This window comes from Hylaeus volcanicus, chromosome 5 (assembly GCF_026283585.1).
Source record: "Hylaeus volcanicus isolate JK05 chromosome 5, UHH_iyHylVolc1.0_haploid, whole genome shotgun sequence".
Classification (NCBI taxonomy): Eukaryota; Metazoa; Arthropoda; class Insecta; order Hymenoptera; family Colletidae; genus Hylaeus; species Hylaeus volcanicus.
The window spans coordinates 20,350,898-20,371,109 of record NC_071980.1 but is presented as its reverse complement, the minus strand read 5'-3'; the positions used below and the strand labels follow the sequence as shown (position 1 = coordinate 20,371,109).

Here is a 20,212-nt window from a genome sequence, read left to right as displayed (position 1 = left end):
TCCTGTACATAAACACTTTTTAAAATTTTTATTTTGTAAACTTTGTACTTTAGATTCTTTTTCGATGGCAATCGATATACGTTGAATAATTATAAACATACATGTTTGAAGTGAAAATTATGTTGCATGAATGACGTTTAGACTAAGTGTTTTAACTTTAATAATTAGTGTAATGGAAAAATGTCAATTCATGTATCTTGTTAAGCATTGAAAAATGTTAGTAATTATTGGGTTTGTAAGAAATGTTCTCGCCAGATGGGGTACACCATTCGAATTAAAAGATCCCTCACTTTTCGTGTCACCAAAAAATCGATATTCCATCTTGCCCCCTCCTTTTTATCATTTACGTGAGAACATTGTTGTGAGGATTAATTTGCTATTAGATTTGCATTGATCGTTATCGACAAAACTTAATTACTCGTATGAGATTATATTTTCCAAGTAAAGCTTTCAACTTAAAGTCTGAATATTTTGTGAAATATATATCTGCTTTGTTATTTTAAGAAACGAATTATTCTGTATCAAAAGTATAATCATACAAATGACGCACATTAAAATATACAACAGGTCTGTAAAGGTTAATAAACGTCACTATAGCTCAATGCACATTAATAAACAAAATTTACATGCATTCTACAGTCAATAAATATGCATGGCAAATATAAAATCGATTCAGTAACAACTTTTTCTGTCATAAAGGTTTCCTGATTATCCAAAACAATTCTCTATCTAGTGTCGAATTTTCCTAAACACGATTCTTTTCTTATTTCCCGTCTGTTTTCTTTGATTCTGCGTACAGACACTTCTAGATCACGTGTTTGTTTTTAACAAACATACATAATCCTAAAACGAGTCTTGGCTTTCAACGAAAGCCAAGACGAGCTCGTCAAACTTCTTAATCGTTTTCGAGGCGAAGTTTTCTGACGAAGCGTGGCTCATTATCGTCTCCCCGACTGGGAAACTTCGCGGTAATTAACGTCGTCGAACAAATTGCGGTGCTGCGCTCTTCGGGGTTAAGCCATCGGGCGTCATTGGGTTCCTTGGAAATTCGATTCGTCGTTTTAAAATGTGGACCGCCTGTAAATACGACGCTAACGAGGGTCCATCATAAAAACATCAATGAGAAGCTCGTAAAAAAAAATAATATACGTCCACCAAAATATTGACATGTGTTCCGTGTCTACTATGACTCTTGCTCGAGATGACGGTATGAATTTTCTAAATTCGTATCTAAACTTAATCGTCGCATGTGTAGGATGTCACATCTAGCCTTTCGTAACACGTTGACTGTTAGATTGGTTTACACGGAAATTTCTACAATGCTAAAATTTTGTTTCGAGATAACTGGAAACTGTAGAATCTAACATTTACGAATTCCATCCAGATTCGTTTCCATTAACATTCAGTCATTAAACTTAACCCTTATGCTACGATTTAAGTTCCGACAGCCTGGGACTAAAATGTGATGTTCACACTTAGACCGAACAATACATCACGGATTCATCATTTTGATAATCAGTTTTGGCCCGAATATCCGACCACGAGTCCCACCCGTGGTTGTAGCTTAAGGGACTATTTATTGAAGTTTCTTAATGAAAAGCTTCGTCTCACCTATATAAGGGTGACGCGCTATTCGAGGTGTTAAAAAAGACTTAAAGCAACGAGTCGAAATGCAATAAATAATACTTGCTTCGAGCCAGTCTAAATATTCATTCCTGTTTTTATCAGAAAATTTGCAGCGAATCTCGATGCAACATTCGCTTCCGGTTCGATGGATTTCCTTCGGCGACGTGTTGCGAGTCTGTCGAGGAGAGTATTGCTTTCAGCTACTGGCAAACGCAATACGATCGTCATTCGATCAGGATATTTATCAGTCGGGGCTTTCTCGTTAATAAGCGGTGCGGCCGATCGAACAAATGAATGAGACTCCTCGAACCGTTGGCCTTTGTTTCCAACAGAATCGAGAGCAATGACGCGGAATAGCATGGTGAACGGACCAACGGGAATTATTCGACGCCGATGGTCTGCGTTTTCTACGAGTCTGCCAGGAAATTCGATGGAAACGCCGCGCAGCACAAAGCCCAGGCGTCGAAAAGTTGTTATCGTCGAAAATAATCAGCGCTAACAGCATTCACGTGAGCCCTCCGACGAAAGCGCGTTATTGCGGGATTTCGCGATTGAAAATAATGCATCGACATATTCCTTCCAATTTAATAGTCAGACGATCCCAGACGAGTCAAGGGATTGTCGGTTGCCAAAAATACATTTTTCACGTAGGACTTTCCAACATGAAACTGGTTGGAAGCTTGTAAATGTTTTTGAATCGAGGAATAGACTTATCGAAACGTGGTCGAAATTCGAACAATCGATTTGTAAATGCAACGAGAACGGTCCGCATTAACCCTTTGCGCTCGAGGCATTTTTCTATAGAATCAAATCCAGTCCATTCTTGTAATAAATTTCTGTGAAACTAAAAACTCTACTTCGAAGAAAAACATCTACGAACGTTCATGACTCAATGTAGTATTATTTCAAATAATAATTAGTTGTATTCTGATGTAAGTGAATTTGAAATTGTACGTTCACAAAATCACTTTTAAATTACATATGTCGCCTTAAAGGCGCCACCCGAGCGCAAAGCGTTAATAACCAAATCAATTTAGTTATTAGTCAATTTGTTATCGATGTTGCGGAACGATCCCCGTCTAGAGGAATAAATATAATTCAAAACGACGTTTAGCGTCAAGTATTCGTACCTTGAGTAAGTTTCACGTTACATTAGGCTCTCACAGGAACTACCACGTTTACGGAATTTAGAGGAATACGCGGGTATGAACGCACTCGAACCGCTTGCCCGAGGGCGACCATTTTCCTGTAAAGTCAGTTAAGAGTGCACCGAGAGGAGCAAAATGAGGGAGAATTAGTCTCCTCAGTGCGATCGTGTTCATCGCGAAAATTCAAATACATTTTTCTCAATGTGATGAGCGTTTGAAACTCAAGAAAACATTGGCGTGAAAAATGCTAACCAGTTAAATGATATTGTTTAAATAAAAAAGATATCCTATCAATAAAAATAAAAAATAAAACTCGTGCGAAAATAACAGGGTTCGTTTTTAAATTAGATACGTTCCCCTTCTACAGAAAAAAAATTGAAAAATGAAACTTTAAAGGTAATACGTCTGCCATTTCAACTGGCAAACATGAAAAATTTCATACTCTTTTGGGGTGCAATCAACAGTCGTTTAAAATTGATCTGTAAGCTGGATTTAATCTCCATTAAAACTGACGGAAGACCATCTGTGATTATTTAAAATTGGTTCGCAAAATTCATTTCAATTCATTTTAGTGGAAGATCATTTGTGATTCAGTTTCGACTGCATGCTGGAAATCGCGCAGAATTCGAGGGGCCGCGTAATCAGAAATCTAACCGTCGCCCGAAAATTACTATAGGTGTTGCGCCGTGAACACACGCCCGTTATCTTGCGCTAATTGAAGCGTGCTTTTAATTAGTCGAAGTCGGAAGTAACGCGACGAAGTTGCAACCCTCGAGCTTTCTCTTGCGTTCTGTACTTGGTTACACGCATACACTCCACTGGTTTTCAGTATATTCAATTATTTTTACACAGGTGCTCGTTTAGCATAATAAGCTAGGAAATAGCAATGTCGACATGGAAAAATTGAATGAATTAATTGAATGCCACGGTACTCTGGCGAAGGAAACATCAAGGTTCCTAATTTAGATTACGGATTTAGAGAATTTAGATTGTAGAATTTAAAAAATTCAAAGAAGCAATCTAATTAAAATTTCTTGTTTCTATTGTAAAGTCAAAGAAAACTGTGTAATTAAATTGTGTTTCTAAATCTTAGATATTATAAGATTTTAGGGATTCGTAGAAGATTACATAATTTTCAAGATTTATAGAAGATTAACAATCTTTAAAATTCATAAAAGTAATCGAATTAAAATTGTTTTGAAATTTATAATTCAATCATCTACTGCCTCAGCTTTCTGAATATTTTAGCAGAAGATTGTATTATCTTTAGGGCTAATTTCACCAAATATACACTTGCATCATTCTAGGTTTGAAGATGGTAATGTAACCTTAGGTTAAACTAACCTATCATTAATCTTCCATAAATTATGTATGTACATTCTAAACAAGTTTCCAACTTTCCAAAATGAACGAAGCTTTGATTTACAAGGTGCAAACGAAAGATCTGATTATGACTTTCGTTCAGAAATTTGTTGAACCAATTCTTCTTCTTTCTACATTCAAGTTCACGATTCGAAGTTCGAAACTCCGATGGCGGAAGTCCGAATACTTCCCGGACCACAAAAGATTTATCTTCGCCTCGTAACTGGCTGGCGCGCCCGGCGATTGCTGTAGTCGATTAATTCAAATTAAAAATTTCGCGGCTTCTACGTGGATTTTGTAATTTCGCAGCTTACGGGGATTTTGTAATCTCGCGGCATAGATAACAGACAACATTGCGAGCTGACGTTACCATCCACGGTAGAATATTTATTCTTCAAAAATTGTGAGTAAGAATATTCGTTCAAAAATCTTAACATTTGTCCTATCTTCTCCGGCTTACCTACTCTTTCTTCTAATGTCGCTCCTACATTAAACACTTTCCTTATTTTAGAAAAATCTGATATCCGAAATAAAGTCTTTGTAAACGTACCTACAGACATTAAATCCAAACAGAAATCTAATTTACTCTGCAAATATTATAACATTAACTTTACTTTCAATATTTTTTTACATTATTGCATACCGTGTGTATTTTCTAGTTTCTTACACGTTCAAATCTCCTATAAATGCATAAAAATCCAGTCTATGATATCTAAATGACAATTAGAACATCATCCAAAATAACCTAACAGGGATAAATCACTAACTGAAATATCCTGTTGGCTGTTCGCGAAAAAACTGAATTAAATATTCCCAAACGAACAAATAAAAGCTCATCTATGTAGATGTACAAACATCGATCGAACGTGTTAGGAAATATATCGACAGCGGCTTGGATCGTGGCAACGACAACGGCTGATGTCGATTGTTTCTTATGTGTTCCATGCGTACGATCGCGGCAATAGTCGAAGTTCATTAATATATATCTTTGATTGAATAAATATTTACTTTACGTAGTGCTAAATGCGCGCGAACAGTTCTTTTATACCTTAACCACATAACCAAACTGACAGAACGAACCACTACGCGATATCATTAATCGCCCCTTATGCGAACGAAATTCCCGCCCGTTTTCGACCGAGGATTCGATCATCAGCAGCGAAGACGTCTCGCTGGTAATTAAGCGACGTTCAAGGCGATTACGGCGGTTAATTAATTAAAAGTAAAAGTCCTAGGTCTCCGAGGGGATTCCGTAATCTCAGTTCAAGCTGGCAACGCAGTCTAACGCTGGTTTCAGCTGGAGTAGATTAGACGGATTGTCGGTTAGTTAGCAGGCATTTGTCGCGGGCCACAAATTTCGCAAGTTTCTCCCAAGCATCGAAATTACGAGGTCCGACGGAACCAGGGGAGGTTGAACTTTCAAGTCGAGCGTCTTAATCCACGATCCGTCCTGCTGGAATAATTGTCACTTGGCCGAATTTAATTCGGCCAGCCTGTCATTTTTCATTCGCGCTGGCTGAGTCGCGAGCTCTGCCACTCCTCTGCGAGACCTGCTTTCAGGGAGGTCGGATCCGCTTATTCATTAGCATTTAAAACGAAACGGGAACCCGTCTGGCGCTTATGTGAAGGAATCGGAAGCTAGCCAGTGATGGCGATAAACGAAACGACGAGCATTCTTCTGGCTCACATTTGGCGGAACAATTTTTTTAGTAGGAAGCGAAACGTTTGAAATTATTGGAAATTTCATCAACTGGGAGGAAATGTTTACATTGATATGCTAGAGTTAGATTTAACGATTATGCGTGATTGATTGGTGGTTTTTAAAATTGTAATCATATGTTACATTCTGAATATTCTATTGAAAGTCATGTTGTTCTATTGTATGTTGTACTATGTGTAATTGTACTATGATTCTTTAATACAATATAGCAGTCAAAATGCTATATTATGATTTCTAAAATATTGTAAATATAAGGTAATATGAATGTGATACTCTAAATCATTCTACATTATATTGTTATATCATAGTATGACTTAGAATATAAAATTCTGAATTGTATTACATCGTATCGTACCGCCATGCTCCACTATGAATATAATACTGCAAACCTCACTATTGTATATTAAGTTGTAACATTATAGTACGACTCAGAATATAAAATTCTAAATTATATCGCATTGTATCGTTACAAAATATTATCATTTAAAACAGAATGTCACGAATTCAATTTTATTATCGTATATCTAATTTATTTTCATACCCAAAGAGGGAGTACGTAATCATTCTCTATGATTATTATCTCTACAAAAGTGATTTATTTTATAAAATTGGGGACCAATAATAAATGTACCTGACCAAAATAGATTGCGGTTGGAGTGAAATTAAGCCTCTCTTTTATGCCTGCGTTACAAACGTCGACAATATCTACATTTACCCAGTTAATTTTCAGAAATTCATAATTGTACATTTCGGTCACATTGCGGGGACTCCGTTCGACTATAAAAACTTCCGTCACGTAGCGGTGCAGAGACGCCTGCAGTCTGCCGGATAAAATAATAAAACCTTTCGAGTACGAGATAGTCTGATTTACGACGCCGAGGGCAAAGGTTATCCCGCTTCGCGCGGGAAACTCGGTGATTCATTGGCCGACTGGAATGTTCGGAGATGAAAAGGAGAACGGAATGAAGAAAAAAAAAACCGTCGCGGGGAAATCTGTCGTTACTTTTTCTGTCGCTGTGCTCGATAAATTTTCTAATTTACGAGGAATTAAGAAACCCGGGAAGAAGATGATCTAAACTTGCTTTCTCTTGGGCAAGAAAGCGAACTGGATTTGCCATAATACATATAATGCAAGACCCGATTCGTACGAGTATATTACACATTGTAATATAATTTGACAATGCAATACGATATAATATAATTTAGAATTTTATAACATATGTCATGCTCATAATATAATGCAATTTAGAGTATTACGCTCTTGATTATATTTACGATATTTAAAATAATAATGTAAAATGATAATGATCTGAATTCTCGAGGGAAATATTAGTTGTAGTCAGTTGTAAGAGGAAATCTTGACGATAGTTTGAGATTGACATGATTTATAATCAAGCTTTTTCATATTCACTGTGAATCTTATCGAAAATTTGAATATCTGATGAGGAACCTCAGAAATTTTAACGAATATGTCTCCTCACTCTAGATCAAGGAATATACATAACATATTTACAGTTTTATATTAATCCTCTTGAACAGTGTTAGAATTTGCCTCAAATCCTGATAATAAATCATTTTTTGTTTCTTTTTCTGCGATCTACCAGTTGAGTTCTTTTTATCACTGTATCAGTTCTATTAATTACTTCCAGATCAATCAAGTACAAATTACACCGAATAACTAATCCATTCACAATTTAATTACCCATGCGGAGATTTGCTACATTTAACATTTCATAATTTCTTTAAGTAAATGCAAGGCCTTCCAAGAGATTCGATACTAACGACTTTTTACTTTCCTTCCAGATTTTCGTCAGCTAGAAATTAAGTTCGAAACACCCAGTAGATCTAGCCTTTCGGGGTAAAAAAGTTGATCCGACTCGTAGCGGAGAGAACGTATCGGCGCGTCTGCCCCTTTTAAAATTCAATTCGTTCGTCCGATACTTCCAATCGGCCACGAACCTCATCTTCGTTCCCTTGATTACCGCGAGCGATTCCCTCGACCAGGAAAAAGGAGAACGCTGTGCAAGGAGCGAATCAGTATGCAAGTATCGCCCGAGGTGTAACAAGCTCTCCAGGCCAGAGAGGTTAGACCAGACACATACAGGAACTTCTTTATTTTTCCTACCCTCCGATAACCTGTTCTTTCGCCTATGTAGGATGTACTCTTGCGCATAAAATACATTTAGGGGGCGAACTGAGCACACGAAAACCACGAGAAACGGTCAATGCGAGTGAGAAGTGCTTTCTATCGAATCTCTGGGAAGGCCTCGCCTTTTTTTAAAGGAATTATGAAATGGCGGATGTAGTGGACGACTAATAAAATCGTGAATGGGTTAATTATTCTGTGTGATTAGTACTTAACACTTAGCCGACCGCACGCGCCACAGAGAACTGTTCGGTTTCCACTGAAATTCACTATTTGAATTCAAAAAAGTCCGAAACCTAGTCATGTGGGCAATTATATTTCACGATAACAATTTCGTTTAACGATTTCACATATTATTTATACAAAACATAAAATTAAAAGTTCAAGATAGGGAGATCTGCCCGATCGGTCGGCTAAGTGTTAAAACACGGAAGCAGTTACTCTCTATGATAAGTAAAAATCAAGAATATCAAAATATTCGTATTTTGTACCGAGGGTTAAGATACGTATGGGTACGTCAATCGAAAATAGGTCGATGCAAAATTTTGAACGAACAATTTTCAAGAATTTTTTGAAATGCGTGAGTGAGTGAATTTCATTTATAAAGGTGTAAGCTCGTATAACTTGAGTGTAACACCTAATGTACTAGTCTTATAATCGATCGTTCTTTATATACACTTAATTCTTGTTGTACATTACTTTGCATTTGCATATGTTTATATACTTCCCGTCATCATTCTCTGACATCCCTATTAAGAATGTTAGCAGACTGTTGAGGTCCACTAGCATCCTTATAGCTCGGGTACCTCGGGATTGCTAAACCCGTACTGTATCTACAGCCCCTGAGGACAATTTCGAAATTATACTATTATCTCTAAAATAATTTCTAAACAGTTGAATTTTTCAAACAATTGTTTACATAATTAGATTCACACATAACTTTGTAATTTAATTTTCATCTGAACTTAACAGTTTCCAAGATACTAAACTGAATTGTTATCAACCTTTGTAAGAATGATTTTATCCTCCAAATATACATTTCTATAGATAAAACAAAAAAAGTGTGCTATTCCTCAAGTCTGCTAAGTTTCATCAAAATTTACACCCCAGTACTACCCCTTACTAATAAAAAGATATTCTTTCCACCACCTTGTGTCGCTAACATAAATTTTCTAAACTGCCTGCGTCCGTAATCTAGCACCGAAGTGTGCTCCACATGTTATCAACCCTCCACTTTGTAAGCGAGCTCTACTGTTATCAACCCTCCACTTTCTAAAAGTGACTTCATCTTCCAAATACAGTAGAGACTCCCGTATCCGTACCCCCATTATCCGAATACCCCAATATACGGACGTTCTATTATCCGTCTGTAAGTCAATAAAAAATTTATGTGACTTAGCGGTTAAAAAGTAATGGGACCCTTAGATGTTGGATGAAACTTAATTTTGTTCATTTCTATTTGAATAAATGATATTTAATGCAAAAGAAAGTAATTGTTCTACATACTATCCAAAAATTCCACTATCCGGGCACTTTTGTCTCCCTATTAGTTCGGATACGGGAGTGTCTACGGTATTCCATAGATAAAACAAAGGAAGCGTGTGCTATATATTAAGCTATTCCTCAAATCTGCTAAGTTCCATTAGAATTTACGCCCCAGTACTACTCCTTACTAACCAAAGAATATTCTTTCCTCCACCTTGTGTCGCTGATTTGAATTTTCTAAACTGCCTATGTTCCCAATCTAACACCATGCCTCACGTGTTAGGCTCAATCTTACAACCCTCGAACACCACCGCCAAAACGTGCCACCCTTATCTCAGCTCGTCCCTTCCTTGTACAGGCGCCAGCGTTGATTGTGGCTGTACTTTTTGCGAAACTTTGTCGGAGCTAACCTGGTCGTTTAGCAACGAGTAAAAAGAAAGGTTGGGAGGCGAAAGGGATGTTGGAAAGAGGTGGTATGTGGGATCGAGAGACGCTGGAGACGGGGACAGACCGCGAGTAGAGGGGTTGGCGGATTTCGTGGGGAGCGGCGTCGCGAAAAATCTCGAGGGAGACGCGAAAGAAAAGCTGTCCAAGGTAATTTCGCCGTGACAACTCTCTCTATGGGAGCTAAGAGGCGTCTCTGGGCGAGCAGGTCCGTCTGGATCACGGAAAGACGAGGCTGACAACCGTTGCCTTCTGGAAAGAATTGTCGTGATAAACTCCGCCAGGGCTGGAGGGTTGGTCTCGATGCTGGACGATCGATGGCGCGATAGTTCACGATCAGAAACACTACCGTTGTAGGCAGCTAGTAGAATACGTTAGGATTTGCGTTAAGGGATGCGTGGGTGAGTTTACATCACGTTGGAGAACGATACAATCAATATTTTTCAATCGTCAGTAGCTAGTTTCTTATTTGTTGTGATTGCAAAGTCTCATTTCAGACTTGGTTGGACGAAGAATCGAATTTTGTATATTAATAAAGTCTTTTGAGCCCATCATGTACTAAAATTACAATTTTCATATTTTATTTTGAATTTCTAAATTTTATGATTTCTATTTATCGAATTGAAAACAGTAATATTCCTTGTAATTTCCACGTTGTTACTACAGATTCATATTGTTCAGAAAAATTGATTACGACAAATTTATATTAAAAATAAATTCGATTTTACGTGTTCCACGATAACGTTAAACATAAAAGGACATTTACTTTGTCCTATAGAAAAGTTTCCACCCCTCGAGTCCGGAACTCGAAACCTCATTCACGAGTTGTTAGCGTGGACAGTTCAAACGGTTCGAACGAGGCGCAGTTAACTCCACAGCCTCGCAGATTGAAACCATTTTTCCCATTGGTCATAAAATGGTTACAATCGGGGGAAATGACTGGCTCGAAACTTACGGCTTCATTTGGAACGATAAGTCTTCGAACGGTGCTCTCATACAGCGCGAGAATATGGCTACGATTAAGCACCTTTTTATGAATCGATAAGCTTCTCTGGATAAAAGTTATCGAACGTGAAGCTTTTACAGTCGCCGATTTCGACATGAAAGTCCCGACGTGGAATTATATAATAGCGTCTTTCTTTAATTCTTTTTGAGTAGTTTCTTAACCGAATAAAAACTGTTCAAATGAACATTCTAAAGATAGTTACTAATGAAAAATGCAGTTACTAATACGAACGAATAGTAAAAAGTGAGCCCGACAGATTTATCCTATCTCCGACGCGCCACGATATTCTTGTCAGTCAACGAGCACCTGTACACTGTATCTCGTCCGTGTGTCCGTCCCTGTTTCAATTTTTTCACGGATTTTACTAATCAACGTTAACGATGCGATGCAAACGAACCTCACACGTTGAAGTAATTGGTGTTATAAAAAAAACTATAATTTTTATATATAGCTTTATATAGTAGTAAACTATAATTTTTTTAAATGGAACGGATAAGACATTTACGTGTGAAGTTTTGTCCACATGTTTATTGCCTTTTTAGTTAGCAAGCTTCAATCATTATGTTACTGTCGCATTTATTAATGCACCACTGATGGTAGGAAAGAAGATGGACAGATATTGTCGTCGATCAGGCAACTGCAACTGTTTAAAAAGTTGCTTTTAAGCTGTCAATATGTCTGGATCACTTTCATACCATATGAATATTTTTCGGTTAAATATGCACCCAAGGAAAGCTTTATTTTTTGCACTTGTTGTGTAATTTTTACCTCTGAATATTACCAAATGCTGATTATTTAACAAAATTTGCAAAACAAAGAGAATTCTTCTTAATTTCAATCATGATTACTTCCACAAAGAGCAAATAAAAATTGAACTATTCAATCAAACGAACAGGATAAAATTATTACTATACAGGGTGTTAGGTAACTGATGGTACAAGCGAAAACGAGGTGATTCTACATGAAAAAACAAGTCGAAAATATAGAATACAAATTTTTCACGTGAGGCTTTGTTTTCGAGAAAATCGACTTTGAATTTTCGTCCGTTATAACGGATCTCACTGTAGATCATTGTCTCGTTTGAAGTTATGTTGATAAACACTTCCAATGGTAAAAGGTTATTGTAGTTCGCCATAGATTCGAATACGTTAGACAGCGTTCATAGGAATTTAATTAGAAAATCAGAAGTATGTATTCGGCAAATGAACAACATTTTCAGCAATTTCTATAATAATAAACTTTATGAGTTATTCAGCATTCTATTTTATTATGTGTTCCTAATTTGGTTGTTACGACAAAAACTTAGACTGCAATAATAACCATCGCGACTACAATTTACTGCGAGATTGGATATAACGAAACATAATCAAAGTCGATTTTCTCGAACCAAAGCCTTACACGAAACATTTTTATTATACATTTTCGACTTATTTACTGCTCGAATAAAATTTTGCTCATTCCTGGTCTTTCTGCAAAAACAAATTAAAGGTAGACCAGAACTACGAGACTACTCAATTAATTCTCGTGCAAAAGCCTTTTCCCTTCCTTTTTTTTCTTTGCAAATTTCTCGAAGCGCGAGCTGGAAATGTCTTCGTTACCATTCCCCAAGCTAGGAACAATTCTCAAGGGTCGATTGAATATATTTTTCGCTTCATTTTTCATTTCAGCGTTGATTAAAAGCGTTTAAGCGAGCGCGGACTTTCAAAGCAGAGAATTAAGTTTCTCGGAGTGGCAAGAAACGCAGTTTCTTTTGGAGTGGATATTCCTACGGCTACGTCTTATTTCTCTGTTTCTATATTTTACGTAAACGACGCGCCTGGACGCTGGAGAGCTTCAAAAATTCCGGTCTCGAGTGCTGGTCTAACACTTAACACTTCAGTAGAGCCACTACTGCGATATATACGGAACGACACGAGCAAAACTTTTGTCGAACTACAAATTTCGAAGAACGAATGAAACATATACAACCGTTGTTACGTCAATTAACAATGAAAAATTAGAATTAAAAAATGGGATGAAATATTTCGTAACGGGTATCGAGAAATATTAACGACTCGCATAAATTTGTCGTCTGCAATTCGAATGAGAATATATCACAATACATCGCGATTGATATACACGTACGCAATAAATCAGTTCAAATTTTACTTGCGGTTTTAAAAATAAAATAAAGTATATGGACCAGGAATCGCGTGACTTTTACAAGTTAATCTACACACCTGAATCAGTGGACGTTTCTTCAAAAATATCTGTTATACAATTTATTTTTAATTTCAAGACTCCTTCGAGATCATACGTATTTTATTTCTAAATATTTCACTCGATGAGGACATAGAAAAAGAGTGAAACGTCGAAAATTACCGAGTAACATTTGAGAAACTTGGAATCGAAATAAATAATACATTTACTTGTAATACATGGCACTTAATAAAATATTCACTTCATATATTTATCACTAGGTTTATGGAGAACAGTGATTTTGACCACTCCAAATGTTCTATAACAAGGTGTTATAGAAACTGTACATATTTTTCGCCAATCACTAATGCTGACTGTTATCCATATAAAAACACAAGCATGTATCCAAATTTATTTTTGTTCAAGCTTCCTAATTAATTTTAATAAATCGACTTCACTTATCAAAGCATTGTAATAGAAATCTGATAAAACATCTCCGTAAACCTAGCGTCAATATGATATTTAAAATGAATAATACATTCACTCACCAATGATCCAGCTCTTATTCAGGGGACTTGTCATTTTCACTTATTATCCACACTCCGTTAAATTTAATTTTATAAATTTTATGTACTTATTTAACAAATGTATTTCTTTTCCACTCGTACGAAATTATTTATCGACACTACGATATATAAAAATGATCAATGTATCGAACTATCGACCGTGAAACCGTGCGTCGAGGACGACCGCGGATCACAACTACCCCGGCCGCGAGCTATCGATCGACTGATTGATCGCGCGCCATGTGGTGGTGGTTCTACGTCCTGCTCTCGATCGTGCTACAGAGTGAGGGAAATCCCCTTCGGTACAAGGATACCACAAAGATACATCTGGATAACACAACACTTGGAGAAACTTGAAAAACATTCGTTAACCTCATTGAAATTCTCAATTCTCTTTCTTCAATGGTTTTTGCTTTGAACAGATGTTCATCGTAAACATTTACGTACAGTCAGTGTAATAAATATTCATACAGGAATCATTTATCTTAAATTGATTGCTGTACGAATACTTTTTACAGTGACTGTATATCCAACCACGTAAATTAAACGTTTTTATTTTAATTGTAACATTTGAATGGACTCGGTATTACATATTAAATAATTTATATTCTGTAAACCTCTCTATTTTTCAAAAAATGTACAAGCTCGAAATGTACGTTGTTGCAACAAAACAACGGGAAATGTCAGAGATGGCTTATGGAACTAGCGAAAATGCTAGGCGAGGCGTAAACATGAAATATTGAAACTATTCCAATCACAACGAATATTGAACTATGTTGACAAGTGCGTTTGAATTGTTTTAAAAGAGCTTTGTACTACAATAAAAACCAAAAATGAAATTGAAAAAAAAAATGCTGCAACCGAAACTCGAACTAGGTTCAATCGAAATCCACCGAAATCCACCGAAATCCACCATTCACGATACCAAAGGGCTTTTCATACACGTGGATCAACGTTTGTAGTAGATATTGCGCCGGTGAAAATTCCAAAGCTAGAACAAGTTTTTTATTTAAAAATGGGGAGAAAAACAGTCGGGCTACTTTGTAACTTCACAGTGAAGCTAAATAAAAAGCCAATCCTCGTATCGAGTAACTAGATTTATATAATATTTTCGATATCTCGTATTCGATGGATTCAATTCATGAATTACTTTAGAAATCAAATTTTTATTATTCTAAAAACATTTCTTTCTTTTGTACTATATATGCACTGTATTTAAAGGATATAGTGTTTAGAAAAATATTTTGTACACTTTGTGGGTTCGATGGACGATTTTGAATATTATCGATATTAGAGATAATAGATTGACGGTTGGGAGATCCATGAGTAGCTTTGGATGAGTTCATTATTTATTACTAAACTGCGGATCTTTATGCAAAATAAAATCTTCGCGAACGTGCCTACAAAAATTGAACCTAAATAAGAATTTATTTTATTCTGCAAATATTATAACGTAAACTTTACTTTTAATCTTTTTTATATTCTTGCATATTGTTTGCATTTTGTAGTTTCTTGGACATTCAAATTTCCTATAAATGCATAAAGATCCACAGTCTATTAATTACATAACGCTTATGCTTGTGAAAATTTGATGAGAAAAAGGAAGTTTGGACCTTTACCCTAATGAAACGAAGGCTAATTAATTCAACGGAAACGCGGCGAACGAGGTGTTAACAGTTAGACGGCAGTCAGTTGGAATGTTAAGTAAAAGAAACCTGTCTAGGGACCATAATTGGTTAGAGCCGTCGTACAACGAACGAAAGATCTCCCAGTTCTTAATCCATCGATGTATCCACTTTTGTTCTTGTCTCTGGTTCGTAAAGAACCGCCACTGGGGGCATCAATCATTAAGAAAAAAAGAATTTCTCACCCTAAAATGGAGGCTTCAATCTATTTTCGCGGAAAACACAACGAAACTATGTTTGTCCTCGGTACCAAACATTTAAAAGAACATTGTTTTATCAAAATTATTTTCGTACCTAGTAACAGATATTCCTTTTCATTTCGTTTCTGTTCAAATTAATATGACAAACTCTATCAACTAATACCAGCCAAGTAATAAGTACATTCGATCACTACTCGATACAAAAAGTTTCATAATTATCGAACAGTTTTAAATAAATCCCAAGAATTTTTTTCAAATTTCTCAAATCAAACAATGGATACGAAGTTTCAACTAAAATCCACGAAATCATTCTATCGGAACTAAACTTTAAAAAATATAAATACACTTTCGTAAGAAATTTTTGAAATGCATTTAAAAATATAAGAATCTACCTATATTCTATAGGATCCTTCGTAAATTCATCTCTACCGAATGTCGAAAACCCGGAAAGTTAAAGTTTGGAAACTTGCCTCGGCCAATGAACGTAGGAGGAGCAAACTTCGCGAACGACCTAATATAATTTCATGGATTTACTTGAATTAGACGCAACGATGACGGAGACATCGACGGAATCGCAGACAGAGGATTGACACGACCCTGACGTTCAATTTGATTTTCTCGTGGCACACGGACGGACAAGCACAGACGCGTTTCAAAACTGATTACACGAGCAGCCTCGACGAGCAGTCGGCTCGGGGGCGGGAGTGAGCCAGGGTACGTTCTAATCTGCATGTAAATCGAGGAAAAATGTTAAGGTTCACGCGTCGTAAGCACGTCGTGGCGAGAAGTACACTCTTCCATGCGGTCTGTCGGCCGACCGTACCGTTTCATTAAAGTACATCACCCACAAAATTTGACTAACAAAACCGTCCCTGGCTCGTGTTGCTTTTCACGAGCATCACTAGCTATGTTCAGCGATGTCGTGACGATTCAAGTCTGGATTTAGGGTACTATCGACCTAGTATAGGATACTTTTAATGAATAACTGCTGCAAATATTGGTGGTAGGCGCAGCATGGATAATAGAAATGGGGTTGGGAGTAATGCTTCGACCCTGGTTAAGGACCTTCATTAGTGACTGACTTATTTAGGATATTGCAAACATGGGCATTAAATTAGTGTGAGTTGCTAATAGTTGGCAAATTTAATGTACAGTGTGTATGAGCTTGTCACTTCAGTTATTGCACTGAATCCATACATCACAATATCATTATTTCCATTCTTCCCAACATAACTTTGCCTTATATAACTCTTTAATTTTCAGCTTCTATAGAACCTAACACTTAGGTCGTGTCATCATGACACAATTTCGTATATTACATTTACATTGCTCTCGTTTTTAGTACACGTTTGTGCCCCACTGGCCCTCTTATTATGGCTCAGATACCTCGGAGTCGCTAAGTCCATACCGTAGCTGCACATTCGCATACTACAGCCCTTAAAGGTATGTACAATGTGTTCACGGAAATTCTAACTAACAAGCAAGTATCAAGGAAAAATGGTAGAGGAGAAAGTTTTGTAGCATCCTACGATCAATTTAACGTATGTCAATTTGTTATATTTGTTATATTGTTGAAGAAACGAAGATGACCTTCAATTTTGCAAATGGAATGCTGTATATTCTTTTATGCGATACAGAGACTTCTAAGATGTTGGACAAAATGTAACTTTGTTCGCAAATCTTAAAAATACCCGTCGTTTCGATCAAGATAGTCTTCGTAACAAAAATATGTGGAAAAAGACAAATATGTGGAAAATGTAACTTTGTTCGAAAATATTAAAAATACCCTTCATTTCGATCAAGATAGTCTTGGTAACAAAAATATGTGAAAGAAGTCTCAATTTTCCATTCAAATTATGGAGCTACTCTTAAATAATCTCCATCAGACGTTATTCAACAGAACGATAAACGTTGTTCGAAAGATGAAAATAACTTCACATTTCAAATTTTGTGGACATATGAATTCTTATTAGCTAAATCAATACACTCCGCGAACTCTGTAGGGGTGTAGGGGCAGCGATGAGACGGAAGCTTTCAAATTATTTTACGGTCCTATGAAACGTCCGTTTGGTATCTGCGCTGGGAACTCGCACGGGCCGTTTCCGAATGGAGCTTTTTCCTCGTCGCATTGTTTTACATCCGCAGCCTGCGAGACTCGACACGTGTTTCGCAATTTTTTGATACTCGTCCTCGTTTCGTGCGCGAGCTTACGATCAATAAAGTATCGCCGGATACGCTCACTGTTACTATGTATGTTTTTTTAACGGTGGAAAAACGAAGTCTGATTTTTCAATCGTCACGACTGCGCGACGCGTTCGCATTTCCTCGATTCAGGAGGACGATTTTTCGAAACACGATCATCGAACGTTTCCCGTCGAATAGAGTTTTCGTTTTGATCTGGTAGGTGTGTTAGAGACGGGCAGAATTCAATTCGACTAATCGAATGAAAACGGATAGCAATTTAATCGATACGTTCAATCGATCAAATTTTCATCTGTTCGTTGCGAGATGTTTCCTTTTATATTTATATTTCAATACAAATTAAGTAGGTTGTTGTTACTTATTTTTCCGAGAGATATCGATGAATGGCAATTTATTTACACAAAAGTTATTTTCATTTGGACCAATATATACTCGGTTATTATTACACTCGCCACTGTTTGCTTAAAATTGCTTCATTATTTAGAGATATTTATTCATTTACTCGGCACGTTTATTCAATGGAAAAGCTAAATTTTTGTTTGTTCGTCGTGAAGAGTTCCACTATGTCATACAAATTCAAATTTGTACCCAACGAGAATTAATTCAAAAATCATTTTTTTCTTAAGCTAACGTTCTGGCAATATGTAGTCTGCAAGTGTTAATTGAATCTCTAGTGAAAAAATGTGTAAAATGTGTAAACATAAAACATTTTTAATGTATAAATGTACGTTGAACGTATTACATTCCCCAAGTACCAGATACTTATTTTCAAACTTGCCTCGTACCACGACGCGATATTCAAATAAATCTTCATACACATAAAAAATTTCGTTCCCCATGTCTTATGTATAAAACACAGGTACATAATACATAAAAAAAAAAACTAAATAAATTATTCATGGATCAACGTACAGACTCTATCGCCTACATCGTAATCTTTACAGGTTTTGGAGTGCTTAATATTTCATCTACACTATCAATATATCATTAATTCATTTAGCACCTTTAATCGAAGTTCCACATACCCATTCCCCACTGTATCCATCTATGTGCTATTCCATCTATCTACTATCCTTCCCCAACCGCTCTGTATTTTCCATGACAGGAATCAACGAAAGCACGAATAAAAATAAACTCAGCTTCACGGAATTCCGAAGGTCTACGCAATACCTATCCGTGCAAACATTTCAATGCGGCCGTATTTGTACACGGAAATCTTACCTGTATGACTCTCGATTTGTTGAGGATCTTATTCCCAGAAGGCTGGTATCGTTCCATGTCCCTCAGTATGTCCCGCACCCCGACGCCCTCGGCGTCCACCAGACGGAAGGCAGTGATATTGACGAAATTGTACTTGAAGTCCTCGAGGTCGAAGGTCTCGATATCCTGGAAAGGGACAGAAGGATCGCGTTTTAGGGGTTGCAACGCCTCGGGCTGTCCTTCCTGTCACTGCGAAGGGTACTTACGAATGTCGTGAAGAGATAGTGGTACTTGTAGTCGTTCATTTGCAGCTGCAGGATCTGAAAGTAAGCGCGGAGATTTATTTCTTATCAAATGGACGTCAATTCTTTTTCAATATTTAAGCCCCGTGGCCTATCGTTTAGATTTCACGGGGCTCAACTTTTTCGAGAATAAAAGCTAGAGAAGTGGGGATATAATATTCTATATTGGAGTGTTTACTAGAGGACTACTTTCTTTCATACATGGTGATCTTAAGCCTTTGCAGTCGGGTGTTTCCTATGAGGGTACATCGTGAGTCTAGCAAATTTTATTAGTGGTTATGTAAATAGAATAAATTTACGCTAATGCGAATTTTTAAAAAAATGCATGATTCTTTGGCGTATATACGGAGATTTTGAAAAAAAATATATGAGCAGGCCCGGAAAGAATATGAAGTAAAGGGTATCCTAACAGAGGCTTAAAGATTTTGTTTTTAATAATAAAATATGCCTGTCAATATTAAAAAACAAAATTGTTTTTTTGAAAGATCCTTTATGTTTGCAGTGGTTTCAAGGCTTCAAGAAAGCTATACAAATCTATAATCAAGTCTAATAATACCATGAAAGACACGTTCACAAAGTTAGACTATTTAATGTAATGCCATTCCTGCTCGCACATATTGCAACGAAATAGTACAAAGCGCGAGTACGCGGAGTACAAAGTGTTAATTAACGTAAATGGTCTTTCTTTGTTTCTGTTTCGTACTTTGAAATTTGTATACGTAATTTGATAAAACGATACAATGGATGCATCCTACTATATAGAATTTATGTAGAATTATTTAGGGCCAAATGAATTTGTTTTATTTTAAGGAATTAGGTAATCATTACTTTGCTTTCAGGTAGAACTATCTAAATGTAAAAAGTGTAGGTTCTATTTCTATAAAACATTTTCTTTTAACACTATGGTATCGTTAACTTCGAGATGAATTTAACCACCTATTA

General features: G+C 36.6%; 1 protein-coding gene across 7 annotated transcripts in view; it reads right to left on the bottom strand.

Moving 5' to 3' along the window:
* LOC128876186 (glutamate receptor ionotropic, kainate 2-like) overlaps positions 1–20,212 on the bottom strand; it is a 185,025-nt gene that overhangs the window by 60,195 nt on the left and 104,618 nt on the right. For all 7 annotated transcript variants that reach the window (XM_054122336.1, XM_054122331.1, XM_054122335.1 and 4 more), the window contains exons 6-7: positions 19,235–19,288; positions 18,990–19,154 (exon numbers count right to left, since the gene is read on the bottom strand). In XM_054122336.1, coding sequence (XP_053978311.1) covers positions 18,990–19,154; positions 19,235–19,288 — 219 coding nt within the window. The remainder of the gene's footprint in view (positions 1–18,989; positions 19,155–19,234; positions 19,289–20,212) is intronic.